The sequence below is a fragment of the Pongo pygmaeus genome, chromosome 5 (assembly GCF_028885625.2).
Source record: "Pongo pygmaeus isolate AG05252 chromosome 5, NHGRI_mPonPyg2-v2.0_pri, whole genome shotgun sequence".
NCBI lineage: Eukaryota > Metazoa > Chordata > Mammalia > Primates > Hominidae > Pongo > Pongo pygmaeus.
In genome coordinates, this window is record NC_072378.2 from 155,720,823 (window position 1) to 155,737,540 (window position 16,718).

At 40.9% G+C, this 16,718-nt stretch overlaps 1 protein-coding gene across 13 annotated transcripts in view; it reads left to right on the forward strand.

The window, feature by feature from the left end:
- TIAM2 (TIAM Rac1 associated GEF 2) overlaps positions 1 to 16,718 on the forward strand; it is a 267,112-nt gene that overhangs the window by 177,092 nt on the left and 73,302 nt on the right. For 8 of the 13 annotated variants that reach the window (XM_063666740.1, XM_063666743.1, XM_063666738.1 and 5 more), the window contains 5 exons: positions 1,742 to 1,813; positions 11,789 to 11,893; positions 12,128 to 12,206; positions 15,069 to 15,161; positions 16,072 to 16,335. In XM_063666740.1, the coding sequence (XP_063522810.1) occupies positions 1,742 to 1,813; positions 11,789 to 11,893; positions 12,128 to 12,206; positions 15,069 to 15,161; positions 16,072 to 16,335 (613 nt within the window). Of the gene's footprint in view, positions 1 to 1,741; positions 1,814 to 9,543; positions 9,706 to 11,788; positions 11,894 to 12,127; positions 12,207 to 15,068; positions 15,162 to 16,071; positions 16,336 to 16,718 lie in introns of all 13 variants that reach the window. The other 5 variants (XM_063666750.1, XM_063666747.1, XM_063666748.1 and 2 more) reach the window with 2 other exon arrangements.

Genomic DNA, 16,718 nt, shown 5'->3' on the forward strand with positions numbered 1-16,718 from the left:
AGAGTGGGTTGGTTGATTAACAGACAGCAGAATCACAGGAAACTTCTTTTATGTGGCCACCATATTTGTATACTCATATACAAAAATAATATCAGATTTTAAAATTGTGGTTCTACTTGTAATTAATTTTTTTTTCTTTTTTGAGACAGAGAGTCTCTCTGTCACTCAGGCTGGAGTGCGGTGGCACGATCTTGGCTCACTGCAACCTCCACATCCTGGGTTCAAGCAATTCTCGTGCCTCAGCCTCCCAAGTAGCTGGGACTACAGGCTTGAGCGACCACACTCAGCTAATTTTTATATTTTTAGTAGAGACAGGGTTTCACCTTGTTGGCCAGGCTGGTCTCAAACTTCTGGCCTCATGTGATCCGCCTGCCTCTACCTCCCAAAGTACTGGGATTACAGGTGTGAGCCACTGTGACCAGCCTGTAATTTAATTTAATTTAATTGTAAAGAGTAATCTTTATTTGTTGGTTGTAATGGAAATGTATTTCCTCATTATTGACTGTAGTCAACTGCAAACCGTTTGCTAATGGTGGGCCTATGCTTTCTTTATTTTTAAAAAATTGTTTTTGTAGAAAAGGGGGTGGGAGCTGTCTCCCTATGTTGCCCAGGCTAGTCTCAAACTTCTGGCCTCAATCCATCTTCCCACCTCAACCTCCCACAGTGCTGGGATTACAGGTCTGAGCCATAACGCCGAACGCTTATGCTTTGTGAACTGAACTTCTTTGATGGTTAACTAATGTCCTTAAGGTATTTTAATCAAGACAGTATATTCTATATAATTAAATAATAACTTGATAAATAACTTGCTTATTTTTCTTAGATGTAGACATTCTGCTAATTAGATATGAGCCTAATATGGTTTTTACCCAGCATGTGTGGTAATTTATTCTCAACATAGATTTTTTGATAAACAAAAGCATTTGGTCGAACATTTTTTGTTTTAAAAAGATATGAAACTAATTACAGTGTCGGTATTTATATAACTGAATGAAGTTGATTTAGTAGGTATTTCTAAATGTTTATATTGTTTTTAATGTTATTATGCCACTCCAAAATTTAGAAGGTGAAATTTGGAAAAGGCAATTGTTTTTATTTCTTCTACCCAAACAAACCACTTTTAACATTTAGCTATATTTTCTTCCAAGATTTATTCTATGCACATTAAAAAAAAGTAGGTATGAGCTTAATTTTGGTGGTTCTGTTTCACACCTTCAGAAACATGTACTTTTTGATTAAAAGCAATATCAAGAATTTTATTTATTTATTTATTTGAGACAGTCTCGCGCTGTTGCCCAGGCTGCAGTGCAGTGGCATGATCTCAGCTCACTGCAACCTCCGCCTCCCGGGTTCAAGCGATTCTCTGCCTCAGCCTTCTGAGTAGCTGGGACCACAGGTGGGTGCCATCATGCCAGGCTAATTTTTGTATTTTTAATGCAGATGGGGTTTCACTATTTTGGCCAGGCTGGTCTTGAACTCCTGACCTCAGGTGACCTGCCCACCTCAGCCTCCCAAAGTGCTGGGATTACAGGCCGACTTAAATAATAGATGACATAAAAAAGTAAAACGTAACTATGTGGGAAATTAAAACTTTAAGTGTATTAGAATAATAGTACAAATTGTGATATGAAGCTCTTCTAAAATGTTATAGAACTTTAGTTTTTAAGTAATGAAAAAGGGTAGCTGGCAAATGAATATTACAGGGCCATTTCATTAGTCTTTTTCCTCCCCCATCTGTCAGATATTTGATTCAAGTGGCAGCCATGGATTTTCTGGAACTCAGCTACCTCAAAACTCCAGTAACTCCAGTGAGGTAAACTTTGCTATAGATGGCTGCCATCTTGTTTTACATGAATGACACAAATGCTGACTTTTTTTTTTTTTTTTTTTTTGAGACAGAGTCTTGCTCTGTTGCCCAGGCTGGGGTGCAGTGGTGCGATCTTGGCTCACTGCAAGCTCCGCCTCTCGGGTTCACGCCATTCTCCTGCCTCAGCCTCCTGAGTAGCTGGGACTACAGGTGCCCGCCACCACGCCCAGCTAATTTTTTGTGTTTTTAGTAGAGATGGGGTTTCACCATGTTAGCCAGGATGGTCTCGATCTCCTGACCTCGTGATCCACCCACCTCGGCCTCCCAAAGTGCTGGTATTACAGGGTGAGCCACGGCACCCGGCCACAAATGCTAACTTAAGCTAGGAATGCTGGTTCAGAATCTTTACATGAACTCCTTGAAAATAGATTTATAATTAAAATGGTCCCAGTAGGTATTCTCTAAAGAGATAGTCTTGAATGCCAAGCATTTTGGAGGTCTCTAACCTCATGGTAACTCCATTTTAAAATTAGTGACATGACTAGACTGAAGTCATAATAATATCTTTGATTTATACATCTCTATTCCTCAGCAGTACTTACCTTCATTTGAGAGTTCAGTGAATACAAAATTGCATTTTCCTCTCAGGGTTGTCAGGGATCTTCACATAGATAGTACATTCTATGCTGTGTCTCATTTACATTCTATGCTGTGTCTCTCCAGGTGCCGTCAAGGGGAGCCTGAGTAATGTCTCCTCATCCCTAGAATTGCTTCTGACCAAACAAATCCTCAGAATGATTTCTGAATGAAATCCTAGAGTATGAAATCCTGGATGTGCCTATGCCTTTTCCTAGTGCCTTTTTCAAACCCACAACATCCCCATGAAGCTGTGTTATTTCTCTGATTTCTCCTCCACCAAATGATTTTTTTTTTTCAGATGGAGTCTCACTCTGTTGCCCAGGCTGGAGTGCAGTGGCGTGATCTCGGCTCACTGCAACCTCCGCCTCCCAGGTTGAAGCAGTTCTCCTGCCTCAGCCTCCCGAGTAGCTGGGATTACAGGCATCTGCCCCCAAGGCTGGCTAATTTTTTTATTTTTAGTAGAGATGGGGTTTCACTATGTTGGCCAGGCTGGTCTTGAACTCCTGATGTCGCAATCCACCCACCTCAGTCTCCCAAAGTGCCGAGATTACAGGTGTGAGCCACTGCACCCAGCCAGTTCTCACTCTGCACTTACCGTCTCTTACTGTTAGCCACTCTGTCAAGTGCATATGTCATGGCTCCCAGGAAAGCTTGTAATCGGTATAGTTTATATATGCCCTATGATTATCTGTATATTCTCAATCTATAGCACACTGCGAACGATATAGTACCTGCTTAATAAGTTTGATGACTAATTATTTCCATTAGATGTAGTCATTTAATGGCTGAGGATGACTGATTTGTAATAAAGGCCCATAATTTTAGGGTCATATCTCTTCCAGCATTATATAACAATGTAAAATTCTTACTTTGAAAGTTAAGAGGCCTGGCATGGTGGCTCGTGCCTGTAATCCCAGAATTTTGGGAGGCTGAGTCAGGTGGATCATTTGAGACTAGCCTGGGCAACATGGTGAAACCCTGTCTCTACCAAAAATACAAAAATTATCCGAGTGTAGTGGCTTGCTCCTGGGAGGCTGAGGTGGGAGGATTGCTTGAGCCTGGGAGGCAGAGATTGCAGTGAGCCAAGATCGCGCCACTGCACTCTGACCTGGGTGACAGAGTAAGACTCCATCCCCGAAAAAAGAAAGTTATGAAACTATAGCGTCAGTACGCTTCCTATTAACAGAGCTTATGTTGGACTTTGAAAATAAATTTTGCTCATGTAGCCACTTACAGTGAGAATTAAGCTTAGTGCTTAAGATGGGCTCAAATAAACAGGTTCCATCGATGCTCTAAGGAGTGAGAAGAAACTATGAGTTCTGCATTTGTTTTTTTAAGCATGTGTATCTAAACAGTTACTCCTATTTATTTTAGCTAAGCATTACTTGTGATGTAGGGATACTGAAGAAATTCCTTTCATTTATAGGACTATTTTAATGCAGTCTCTATAATTTCTGTGCTATCGTACCCAGATATCTAGATTCAGATAGAATGGCAGATAGAACTAAGGGTGTAATTTGTTTTTTTATATCTCTGGGACTTAAAATTCTGCCTGAGCTGGCTAAATAATTAATATTTCATTTTGCTACTTTTCATCTGCTCATCATTCTTGGAGAATACTTGTAACCTGCACAAACCTATTTTTATACAATAAGTACATTACGCCCATTTCTATAACACATAAAGGCTGTTGTGAGGGAGAGGCCGTGTGCATTTTAAACTATTTCACTCTAATTGATGCATCATATAACAGCCCAACAGTGAGTCACCCTAATTCAAAATCTGTTAAGGCTGGAATAAAGCCAGTCTTACTTGAACATTTTTTTAGAGGACACTTTGGCTTGCCAAAAATGAAAGCTTTTCATAGTGAACGTCTGGATGAGTAATAGTGAGTCTTACACGGCCTTTGAAGGGAGGTGTTTGTCATGGAGATTGTGACAACAAAGTCCCCACTAAGGCTCGGATGGCGGCAACCCCGGAAGCTTCATTGCAGAAATTGTGACAGCCCCTGGGCCTTGGCCCCTTCTCCTGGAAAATTGGCTTGGGGTGTTCCAACTTTCTGTGGCAGTGAGTGAATGCAGTATTATCATGTTAGTCATGAGCTGTAAACTGAAAAAAAAAACTCAACCCCAAAAAACCCCAAAACCAAAACAAACCACCTAATATTGTTTTCTTAAATGGAAAATATAAATGAAACAGCTTACTCTTCACCACAGTATGGTAATCTGTTTAGACAGAATATTAATACGCAACCCTACATAGCATATATATGTATACATATATGCATACAGCTAGCGAGCTAGCTAGATCCATCTTTGTTTTTCTTTCATATCAACCGATGTGTGGGCCTCAGTCCAAGAAGGAAATAAACACTTTCTCTTCTATGACATTTTACTGTTGTTAAGAAAACTGGGAGCGTGCAACTCCCTTTTGTGTTTTCTCCTCATCTCCCTTGCAAATAGACTTTCCTTTTATCAGCCACTGTGCTGGTGTGGGCCCATTTGTGACAGCCAGATTGTGATTTTGCTACTCACTTCCCTTCAGTGATCCAAGTAGTAATTACGAGCCATTTGATCCAAAAGCATCTGCTGTGAGAACACACGGAGTTTCAATTTTTTCTCCTTGCTGCATACTGAGCATAAGTAATTTGACATGTGGTTTCAGGACCATTGATGTAATAATAATAATAATAAATACTTCTGTGGAATGCCCTCCCAGGAGAGCTAAAGTGATTTGCAGACGTTCACTAGTCGGTCTGGAGTGACTGTGGCTGCAGCCTAGTGATGTTCCTGTGTCGTGATAGCCAGTTGGAGCTGACTGCAAGGTGATCTGAGCAGCCGTGGCCAGAACAGTGGCCCAGGGCTTTGGAACAAAGGGTGATTCTCAGGAAGTTCTTTATAGTGGCCATCAGTGAAATGCAGTAGTTACGCCCAGTACAGTATAATGCCCTGATCCAGGCTCAGCTTCCAAAAAAATCTTTACAATTTATGTCTTTCAAGTGCAATTCCTCCCATCAGTCTCCTAACCACCCCACGAGGCTGGCGTTTTTAACCTTTTTTGAAGGTGAAGGAACAGAAGTGCAGAGGCACTAGATAACAGCCCCTAACAAGGCTGAGATTTGACCTGGATTGCCTTTCTATTATTGTATTTTTTCTGTCTCCATTTGCATTCTCGGGACCAGGAAACCTTGAAGAGGCTAGTTGGAAATATATATATATATATATTTTTTTTTTTCTTTGAGGGGAGGAAGTAGAGTAGGAGGCGTGGTAGGTGTGTAACAGTTCTGTCAAAGGTAGCCAACCATGGAATTCTGGGTGGTTAAAAAGATTAATTTAACATAGTAGCATCTTTGAAATGGGTAACCTGGAAAAAGAGTTTTCCAGATGGCTCCATTTTTAATGCTTATTTTTAGGATTCTCTGTTCTTTTTATGAAAAGAATATTGGAGAATATTTCATCTGGCTTCCTGAAACTAAAGCATGTGTATTTTCAACTTGGATAGCATTGACCTTCCTTCAGAGAATTAATCCAACTTTCCCTCCAAATGGGCAAAGCTTACAATGACCTAAGAGATCTGTAAGCACCAAGTAGCTTTTTCTTTTTCTAGTTCTAATAAATTATTTTTAAATTCTTGGTGCTTCCTTTGAATAACCAGGTTTTACTTTTCTTGAACTGTATACATTTGTGAGGGTTATGTTTGTGTGTGTGTGTGTCTCTGTCTGTCTGCCTAACACACACCAAAAATTACATTTAACTTTTCATTGAGGGGATCTCTTGAGAGGGTCTTACTCTTTGATGGCCTTGGCTTTGATAGGCGTCTTCTCTTCTATGGTTCACTAGATCTTGGGTCAACAGTGTAGACTCAGAAAACCATTGCTCAGAGCAGTTGTAGCACAGCACCTTGTTTAATGGGTTTTAATAGGATTATTTCTTTTGTCCTTCCATCCTTCCATCTATCTGCACACTTTTCTCTTGTCCAGAACTTATTCTCCTTCAATAATCTGTTAATTTCTCTTCTCGAAGCTTCCAGAGATCATTAAGAACTTGACACTATGTCAACAGATTTGAGTAAGATACTGAAAACGGACAGCGTTTACCTTTCTGCCTGTAATATGACTGTGAATTTCTAGTTGTATCCAGCTCAGCACTCAAGTTTTGGGTGTGTCCTGGGTGTGGGACGCACTGTGTTAATGGCTGAGGGAGAATGAGGATGCAGAAGACAAAGCCTCTGCTGGTATTCATCTTCTCCTGGTGCGGGACTTAGAAGTGACCCCCCTGTGAGCTGGGCTTTGCCAAATGCTGTACCAGGGACATAGGAGAGTAAACTCATCTAAGTGAGAGGACTTGAGGGCAGAGAAAGGAGAGATAGGAGAGACTTCATAAGAGAGGGGCATTTTAAACCAGGTTGGAGGGTATATATGGTTTCAGCACTGACTCTGTAAGGACGGTACAGCAGAGAGAGGAGATGGAAGTGAGCACTGGTGTGGAGCAGGAGCATGCCACTCCCTTTTGGGGAATGTTCCCTGAGCCATTCTGTTCAATGGGAACATGGTGTGTGGCGTAGAATAATGGAAAGTAATCAGGAAATTTAGGTTGCACCCTAAATTTAGCACCCTAAATTAGCTTGTTTCATTTGGCCTCATGAGATGCAGTCTTTTTTTTTTTTGTTTTTGAGATGGAGACTCCTTCTGTCACCCAGGCTGGATTGCAGTGGCACGATCTTGGCTCACCGCAACCTCTGCCTCCCAGGTTCAAGCTATTCTCCTGCCTCAGCCTCCTGAGTAGCTGGGGCTACAGACAGGTGCCACCATGCCCGGATAATTTTTATTTTTAGTAGAGATAGATAGGGTTTTACCATGTTGGCCAGGCTGGTCTTGAACTCATGATCTTAGGTGATCCACTGGCCTCGGCCTCGGCCTCCCAAAGTGCTGGAATTACAGACGTGAGCCACGGTGCCCTGCCAGTGATACAGTCTTTCTCTGATTGTGAGTAACGGTGAGAACAAGAGGGTGTGAAGGCACAGTGTTAATTTGTACTGCTCATGTTCCTCCCACACCTGTTTATCCATAATTATGTTCTTCCTGATCTCCAAAAGTGCAGCAGTAAATTGCTCTGCCACCCTCAGTGGGAGCCTGTGACTTCTCCGGACCTTGTTCTTTGTGAAGTTTCTTACTCCACAGTGACCTCTGCTGGGTTTTAGTTTGCTTCTCAACAAGCCTGGTTTCAGAGGTGGGGCCTGCACCTTTAAGGCAGCATCTGTTTGTTGCTAAGCACTGGGTTGAAATCACTGCCTAGATGAAAAGTACCTGAGAGAATGAACCAGAGAAAAAAATGTGCCTGTGTAAGACAAGAGCCTTTAGGAGAGAGTGTCCGGGCTGGTTCCTGGCATCCCTGGCTCCTTGCATCTGGTCCTGTCTTTTCCTTTGGCATTGGCACGTGTGGGGATGTGCATTCTGGCTGTGATCATCCTTCCAGAAAAATGTACTAAAAGCGACAGATCCATGACAAATCCAGAAATGTCACTTCAAAATTGAGCACCATGTTTTCAAAAAGATGACACAGAGAGACGGATTTTTCCTTTGCTTTGTTCTTTTAAATTTCTTTACAATGTCTCTTCTAGTTTTTAAATCCTACATAGGAGGATCTTTTACTTTGTATTTAAAAATGCATGGAATTCAAAGTAAAATCACCCATTAATGCTAACTTTAAAGTATGATGAATGATATATAATAATGTGATAGTGTTGAATCTACAGGTGACATTTTCTGGTATGTAAGGTGTTTCACATAAGTGACCTCTTTTGCTCACAAAACTTAAGTAAGAAGTGATTTTTTCAATATGAATTATATTAATAATATCCTCTTTTACAAAACAGGAGCTGAATCGTACGTAGCAAGGTAAATCTTGTCCTAGGCCACACTTTGCTGGTAGAGTCTGTAACTTTTGATTTCAAAGCCCCAATCTTTTCTTTACTGCTATGTGAATATAAGAACCTAGCCAGAGAGAAACATGTCTACATTGCTTAAGAAATGTATGCTATTTTTGTTATGAATTACAAAAGGACATATTAGCATGAAGTCAGCAATTGTTGTGATGATGTAGTTTGGCACACTAAACTTTTTTGGGAAAGGCTTCCTGAAGGTGGTATTCTTTGAGATGATTTTCCAACAGCATCTATGTGTGAGATAGCTGAAGGATAGAGAAAAGATTTCCCAGGACTATGGGTTAATTTTAAGGAACAAATAGATTTCTGTCGGTGATGAGTCAGGCTAAAATTAAAAAGAAGAAACAAAGACAAAAACACAGATAGACTTAGAAGAGAAAGCTTGTGCTTGGATTAAGTGCAGTTCAGGGTTAGGATGGCAGGCAGATGTCAGTGGCCATGGACAAGGTGTGTCTGGAATTCAGTGGGAGGTTGGAGAGGGATTATGGCTTAGGTGCAGGCTTCACGCGGCCGTTCTCAACCATGATCCCAGAGCAGTAAGCGTGGATACTCAGCAGCCCTTGTATGGATTGCGGTGTTCTTTTTTTATTTTTTGAGACAGACTCTTACTCTGTTGCCCAGGCTAGAGTGCAGTGGTGTGATCTTGGCTCACAAACTCTGCCTCCCAGGTTCAAGTGATTCTCCTGCCTCAGCTTCCCAAGTAGCTGGGACTACAGGTGCACGTCACCACCCCTGGCTAATTTTTGTATTTTAGTAGAGATGCTGTTTCACCACGTTGGCCAGGCTGGTCTCAAACTCCTGACCTCAGGTGATCCGCCTGCCTTGGCCTCCCAAAGTGTTGGGATTACAGGCATGAGCCACTGTTCCCAGCCGGATTGTGGTGTTCTAACTTGGCATAAGCAGCCAATCGACACAGTGGAAAGAACACAGGACAGGCAGTCACTGACTTTGACTCCGCTTCCCATGGCTGCAGTTTCATCTGATAAAATGAGTGAGGAAACATTGTCGGCCTCAGAGGGCTGTGAGAAGCCGGTGATGTGAAGCGTGTGAGCGTTTACTCTAAATACTCCATAAATGAACAGGACATTTGGCCGGTGGTTTCCTTCATTTGTTAATCAAATTTGTCTGCATTTTCTTTTGGCATCTACAAACAGGTCGACGAACTTCTGCATATATATGGCTCAATAGTAGACAGTGTTCCCCGAGACAATGCATGGGAAATCCAGACTTATGTCCACTTTCAGGACAATCACGGAGTTACTGTAGGGATCAAGCCAGAGCATAGAGTAGAAGATATTTTCACTTTGGCATACAAGGCAATGGATTTTGCTGCAGAAATACACTTCTGAATAGAAATAATCATTAATGTTGCAATCTTATGCCTTCTAAATTCATGTGGTATTCAAGGGCCCAGTTTCCACGCCAGGGAACATATTAGCATATTTATTAGTTAATATATTTATTAGCATATTGATTAATTTGCATTCTATTCCTTGATCTCTTTAGAAGAATGAGTTATTAGGTCATGATCCCACACTTCCATGAAGAACCTGAGCTAATCTACTGAAATTCTATGTATACTTTGATATCTAGAATAATTATGAAATCCGTTGCTATTTAAGTTACTTAGAGATGGTGTGTTATAAGAAGGCGGCATAAACTTTGAGGTAATTTAATTTAATCCTAAATAGTTTTATCGGATTTCTCCAGATTAAACACGAAACTTGATATATTCACAGTTGCTTTATGGAGATTAATATAAGATGATGTTTTATTCATTTTTCAAGCTGGGTTTCATTCCTGATCTGAAAAGAGAGTTTATGGTAAGTCTTAAAGAGAGCCCTCTGAGAGAGAATATATTCGGCAACATCAGATCAGAAGCTTTTAGACCACCAGGTGGTGTAGTAGAGCTTAAATAGTTTTAAGTTTCCAGAGAAAAAACAGTCAAATATGTTGAAATGGTGAAAAAGGCATATAGAGTTTGGTAACGCTTAATCATGTGCACTTAATAAATGTGAAAAATGTCTAATTTTAGTCCCCCTTTTTCACTTTGACTTGAAACATTAGGATTCTCTACATTTATATGTAGTTTATATCCTTATGAACTTAATTTCCTTTTGCTCCCATATGTAACGTTTTTATTCAGAAAACCAACAATGCTCTATACCAATGATATCCTCTATTAAACTGATAATTTTCTGAGTAATAAAGGGTATCAGAAGTAGTGGGTCGGCCAGGCGCAGTGGCTTATGCCTGTAATCCCAGCACTTTGGGAGGCCGAGGCGAGCAGATCACAAGGTCTGGAGATCGAGACCATCCTGGCTAACACGGTGAAACCCCGTCTCTACTAAAAATACAAAAAATTAGCCGGGTGTGGTGGCGGGCACCTGTAGTCCCAGCTACTCGGGAGGCGGAGGCAGGAGAATGGCGTGAACCTGGGAGGCGGAGCTTGCCTTAAGCCGAGATCGCTCCACTGCACTCCAGCCTGGGTGACTGAGCAAGACTCCGTCTCAAATTTAAAAAAAAAAAAAAAGAAGAAGTGGTGGGTCAATTTGACCCAGTTAGAGCATAGACCTGAGATAAATTTCTCACTGTTGAAAATATGCATGCGAGAGAAAATATGAGTGTGTGTGTGTACACATTTTCCTTTTGAAAGTTTTTGGAGTAGGACATTCTTAATTCTGAAGACTGTAGATTTGTTAACATTTTACAAATTTCTGTACTTTAGTAATGAGAAACAAGGTTAGGCTCAACCTAACTAAAGAGATGGCGTTTGCTGAGCTAGTAAGATTTATTCTACTATCAGATGTTCTACCGTAATCTCTTAAAAATGCATCTCTTGCCTTTAATCATAAGCAATATTGTTCAGAGAAAACCTTCTTAAAAATAATTGTCCCCCTTTACTTTTTTGCATACAAGTATTTATTTATTTATTTATTTATTTATTTATTTGAGACGGAGTCTTGCTGTGTCACCCAGGCTGGAGTGCAGTGGTGCTATCTCAGCTCACTGCAACCTCCACCTCCTTGGGTTCAATCGATTCTCCTGCCTCAGCCTCCCGAGTAGCTGGTATTATAGGTGTGTGCCACTACACCTGGCTAATTTTTGTATTTTTACTATAGTCGACGTTTTGCTGTATTGGCTAGGCTGGTCTCCAACTCCTGACCTCAAGTGAGCCACCTGCCTTGGCCTCCCAAAGTGCTGGGATTACAGGTGTGAGCCGCTGCGCCTGGCCTGCATACAAGTATTTAAATTAGAGCTCTTATATAGGTTTAAATTCAGCAAATTATATGCAGTATTCTTTTAGAGATTTCTACCTTGATTTTTAATGAGCCTGCTAACCAATGATGGATTTAGAAAGAGCATTTAAAATCTGAATAACTGTCTTTTTCTTTATAGATGAGGCAGTTGGAACCTAGCCATTATGGCCTACAGCTTCGAAAATTAGTAGATGACAATGTTGAGTATTGCTTCCCTGCCCCATATGAATATATGCAAGAACAGGTGAGTGTGCACTAGCTTTAGGAAGGGAAACTGAACCACATCTATGGCCCTTTGATTTTGAAAAATGTCATTTTTGGGGAAAATTCTGTTTAAATTTGGCATCTAGTTTGGAAACAATCTCTATATAAACGGTATCTTAATAGCTTTCTTGTTTTATGAAAAATAGTGTCAAAGTAATTTTTTGAGGTATCATAACATGAAATCCTCTGATTTTGTTGTTTTCATCTTTTGCAGGTTTATGATGAAATAGAAGTCTTTCCACTAAATGTTTATGATGTGCAGCTCACGAAGACTGGGAGTGTGTGTGACTTTGGTGAGTGTAAGGAATGCCCCTTTCAGGGAATTGTGTTGTTCGTCTTTGCCTACTTTGCCCCAGTATCTTTGGACTTAATTTTTTTCCCCTTACATTCACATTTTCAGAATATATGACAATAGTTTCTGAACTTTCTTTCTCTTCCTTCATTTCTATTTATTGATATTAGCAGGTGACACAGATAGGTATTAGAGGGAAATGCCAAAGTAATTAAATGGAATAAATATAAAATTGATGGGAATTTGAAAATATAGATTAATAATGAATGTACTGTGTGCTGGTGCTGCTCTGAGCAGATCAACTCATGATTCATATGACAGTTGCTTTCATCTCTAGTGTCTTTGCTCTTAGTTTTCTCTTCCCACCTGGAATGCTCCCCTTTTTTCCTCTTTCTTCCCCCATCCCTCCTCTCTAATGACATGAATCCTGCCGTCCTTCAAGAACTAACTCAAGGTCTTTCTTGAAGAAGCTGTATCTGATTGCTTTAGCTTACTTCCTTCTTTCTTCCCAGAGTTTAACAGTTAAGGGTCAGCTGGGCGCCGTGGCTCATGCCTGTAATCCCAGCACTTTGGGAGGCCAAGGTGGGCAGATCACCTGAGGTCGGGAGTTCAAGACCAGCCTGACCAACATGGAGAAACCCCATCTCTACTAAAAATACAAAATTAGCCAAGCATGGTGGCACATGCCTGTAATCCCAGCTACTCAGGAGGCTGAGGCAGGAGAATCGCTTGAACCTGGGAGGCAGAGGTTGCAGTGAGCCGTAAGCCAAGATTGCGCCACTGTACTCTAGCCTGGGCGACGAGCAAAACTCCGTCTCAAAACAAAACAAAACAAAAAAACAGTTAAGGGTCAGTACTTCTGAAGTCACTTCATAGCATCATTTCCTACATTTCTCCTTGATTAGATAATGATTGGTAAATACCTCCATAGAAACACTGAATGATTAGATAATGATTGGTAAATACCTCCATAGAAACACTATTTCTTACCTTGTTAAATATATTGATACATGATTATTTTCCTTAAAATGATTCAAACTAATAATAAAGTTTATAATATGTTAAAATGTCCTTTTTAGGATGCTTTCGTTTTTTAAAAATTTGTATAATCTTTTCTGACCCCCATGTTATTTATTTTTTATTTTTTTTGAGACATAGTCTTGCTCTGTTGCCCAGGCTGGAGTGCAGTGGCATGATCTCAGCTCACTGCAACCTCTGCCTCCTGGGTTCAAGCAATTCTCCCTGCCTCAGCCTCCCAAGTAGCTGGGATTACAGGCGCCTTGCCTGCCACCACACCCGGCTAATTTTTGTATTTTTAGTAGAGATGGGGTTTCACCATGTTGGCCAGGCTGCTCTTGAACTCCTGGACTCAAGTGATCTGCCCACCTCAGCCTCCCAAAGTGCTGGGATTACAGGCGTGGGCCACTGTGCCCAGACCCCATGTTATGTTGGTTTTTCCTTTGAAGCCCTCTTGGCCTTTTTTCTCCTCTTCTTGGCCTTCGCTATGCTTTTTGTGGTTGCCATTTGTGTTCATCTTTGTATTGGAATGGATGAATGAAGACACTGCAAAGATACTCTCTGGCGAGACCATAATCTGCCCGCAGAAGATACTCTCTGATGAGACCATAATCTGCCAGCAGAAGATACTCTCTGATGAGACCATAATCTGCCAGCAGAAGATACTCTCTGATGAGACCATAATCTGCCAGCAGAAGATACTCTCTGATGAGACCATAATCTGCCAGGCTCTGCTGGGGTCACAGCAGAGACCTGGGGAACAGGACATTCTTGCTGTCCTCAAAGAACCTTCCGTATTAGGGGACCAAGACATGGAAACCTGTGCTCCTCACTGTGGCATCACAGAGGGGGACACTAAGTCAGGAGCCATGCATTCAGAAGAGGGAAGGTCTGCCTAGGATTTGCATGTACTCTTATGTATTTAGGGCAAGCACTGTATTCATCCAAGCATTTTTTCACCTTCTTAAAATGCTCAACCCCAAACATAGTTGTTTCTCAACAATTATTTGTTGTATTGAACTGAATTTCATGTATTTCAGTAAGAGTATTTTTTGCTGTTAAATTTCTTCCTAAATTTTTAATTGTGGTAATAGACATATAACATAAAGTTTATCGTCTTGACCACTTTTAGGTGTACAGTTTTGTGATGTTAAGTACATTCACAATGTTGTGCTACCATCATCTATCTCTAGAGATCTTTTCGTCTTGTAAAACTGAACTCTGTACCCATTCAACACCAACTCCTCATACTGTCCTTCCCCCAGCCCCTGGCAACCACCAGTTTGTTAATGCTTTGTATCTCTCGGAATTCCCCTAGCAACCACCATTCTATTAATACTTTCTACCTCTCTGAAGTTGACTGCTCTAGCTACTCATGTAAATAGTATCATACTGTGTTGTCTATTTGTGACTGACATATTTTACTTGGCATATTCTCCTCAAAGTTCACCCAAATTGTAGCATATGCCAAGATATTTTTCCTTTTTAAGACTGAATGATACTCCACTGTATACATAGATCACATTTTGCTTATCCATCTGTCTATTGACAGACAGTTGGGTTATTTCCACCTCTTGGCTATTGTGAATTATGCTGTTATGCATGTGGGTGCATGGTCTCACCTTTTGAATGAAAGTTATGTTTTTATATTTCTTAAGCCTCTCGTCTGACATTTTTCTTTTTCTGCCCCTGCAAGATATTTGTACTTTCAAAATAGTTGTAATTTAGACTTTCTCAACATACTGTACTTATGAGAAAAGATGTTCAAGGAGATACTGCCGATGTGGTTGGAGAAATTGAGTGTGGTGGGTTGAGACTTGCTTTTTCCTTTTATTTTCATTCCTAGGCTTTGCAGTTACAGCGCAGGTGGATGAGCATCAGCATCTCAGCCGGATATTTATAAGTGACGTTCTTCCCGATGGCCTGGCGTATGGGGAAGGTCTGTGTGGCACACCGTGCCTCTGTTGCCTCTTAATTTGAAACTGTGGAATACAGTCTGGCTAGTGAATGTTTCTTCTTACAGTTTTGTCAGAAAAAGGTTTCTCCTGGAATTTTAAAGAAAATAAACGTAAGACTTTAATTGGAAAGGTGACCAGACACAGCGGCTCGCTCCCATAAACCCAGCTGCTCAGGAGGCTGAGGTGGGAGGATGGGAGGATTGCTTGAGCCCAGGAGCCCAAGACCAGCCTGGGAGATAGAGTGAGACTCCTGCCTTAAAGGACAGAGAGAGAGAAAAGAAAGAAAATGCATATGCCTATATATAGAGAGAGCATGTGCGTGTGTGTTTAAAAGAAAGTGTATACATATATAGACAGATAGAGGGAAGGAGGAAGAGAGTGTGAGACAGACAGGCAGACACGGATGGAACAAAGTTAACATGGGAACACTAGAAAAAACAACGAATGAGTGGTTCTCAGGAGGCTGAGGCACAAGAATCTCTTGAACCTGGGAGACAGAGGTTGCAGTGAGCTGAGATCTTTCAAACTGTTTCTTCTAATAGTAGCTGTGAGAGAGCTAACATTTGTTTTGCTCTTAGTGGCATCTAAATACTATACATTTTGGCCCTTTAATTCTTTTTTGTTTTTCTTATTTAAAAGACGGAGTCTTGCTATATAGCCCCAGGCTGGCCTCAAACTCCTGGGCTCAAGTGATCTTCCCATCTCTGCCTCCTGATTAGCTGGGACTACAGGCGCCTGCCACTGTGCCTGGCTGACACTTTCTTTGAAGAAAGCAACAAACAAAACAGTCCCTACGAGTACATGGTTTGAGTGTGCAGCCTTCTTTCATCTTAAAATATTTCTCACAGTAATCCCTCTCTCTTTTTTCTGTTTCTCCTTCCTTTTTCTCAGGGCTGAGAAAGGGCAATGAGATCATGATGCTAAATGGGGAAGCTGTGTCTGATCTTGACCTTAAGCAGATGGAGGCCCTGTTTTCTGAGAAGAGCGTCGAACTCACTCTGATTGCCCGGCCTCTGGACACAAAAGCAACCCTGTGTACATCCTGGTCAGACAGTGACCTGTTCTCCAGGGACCAGAAGAGTCTGCTGCCCCCTCCTAACCAGTCCCAACTGCTGGAGGAATTCCTGGATAACTTTAAAAAGAATACAGCCAATGGTAAGGCTTTGTTCTGTCTTCCTTCTTAACTGCTGGTATCAACAGCCAATATTTTTAGACTGTAATTTTGCTTGCAAACTCAGATTATTTAAGCTGTTCAAAGAATGTTTTCTAATTTATTAGAAGAACACAGATGCCAACTGGAGTAGATTTTATCAAAATTTCATGCATTTTAGTAATTATAGCGCTTTCATGAAAATAGAAAATAATTATTTTTGCACAAAATAACATTTAAAAAAAATCACGGACTCTTTAAAAATCACCCATAATGTTTAGTCTTGTAGTTCCTCTGTGATTGAAGGCAGATGAAAGCCTGCATAAATGCCAAAGTGGAAAGATTTTTCTTATTTAGTTGAATCTAAGGCACAAACATTTTGCAGTCT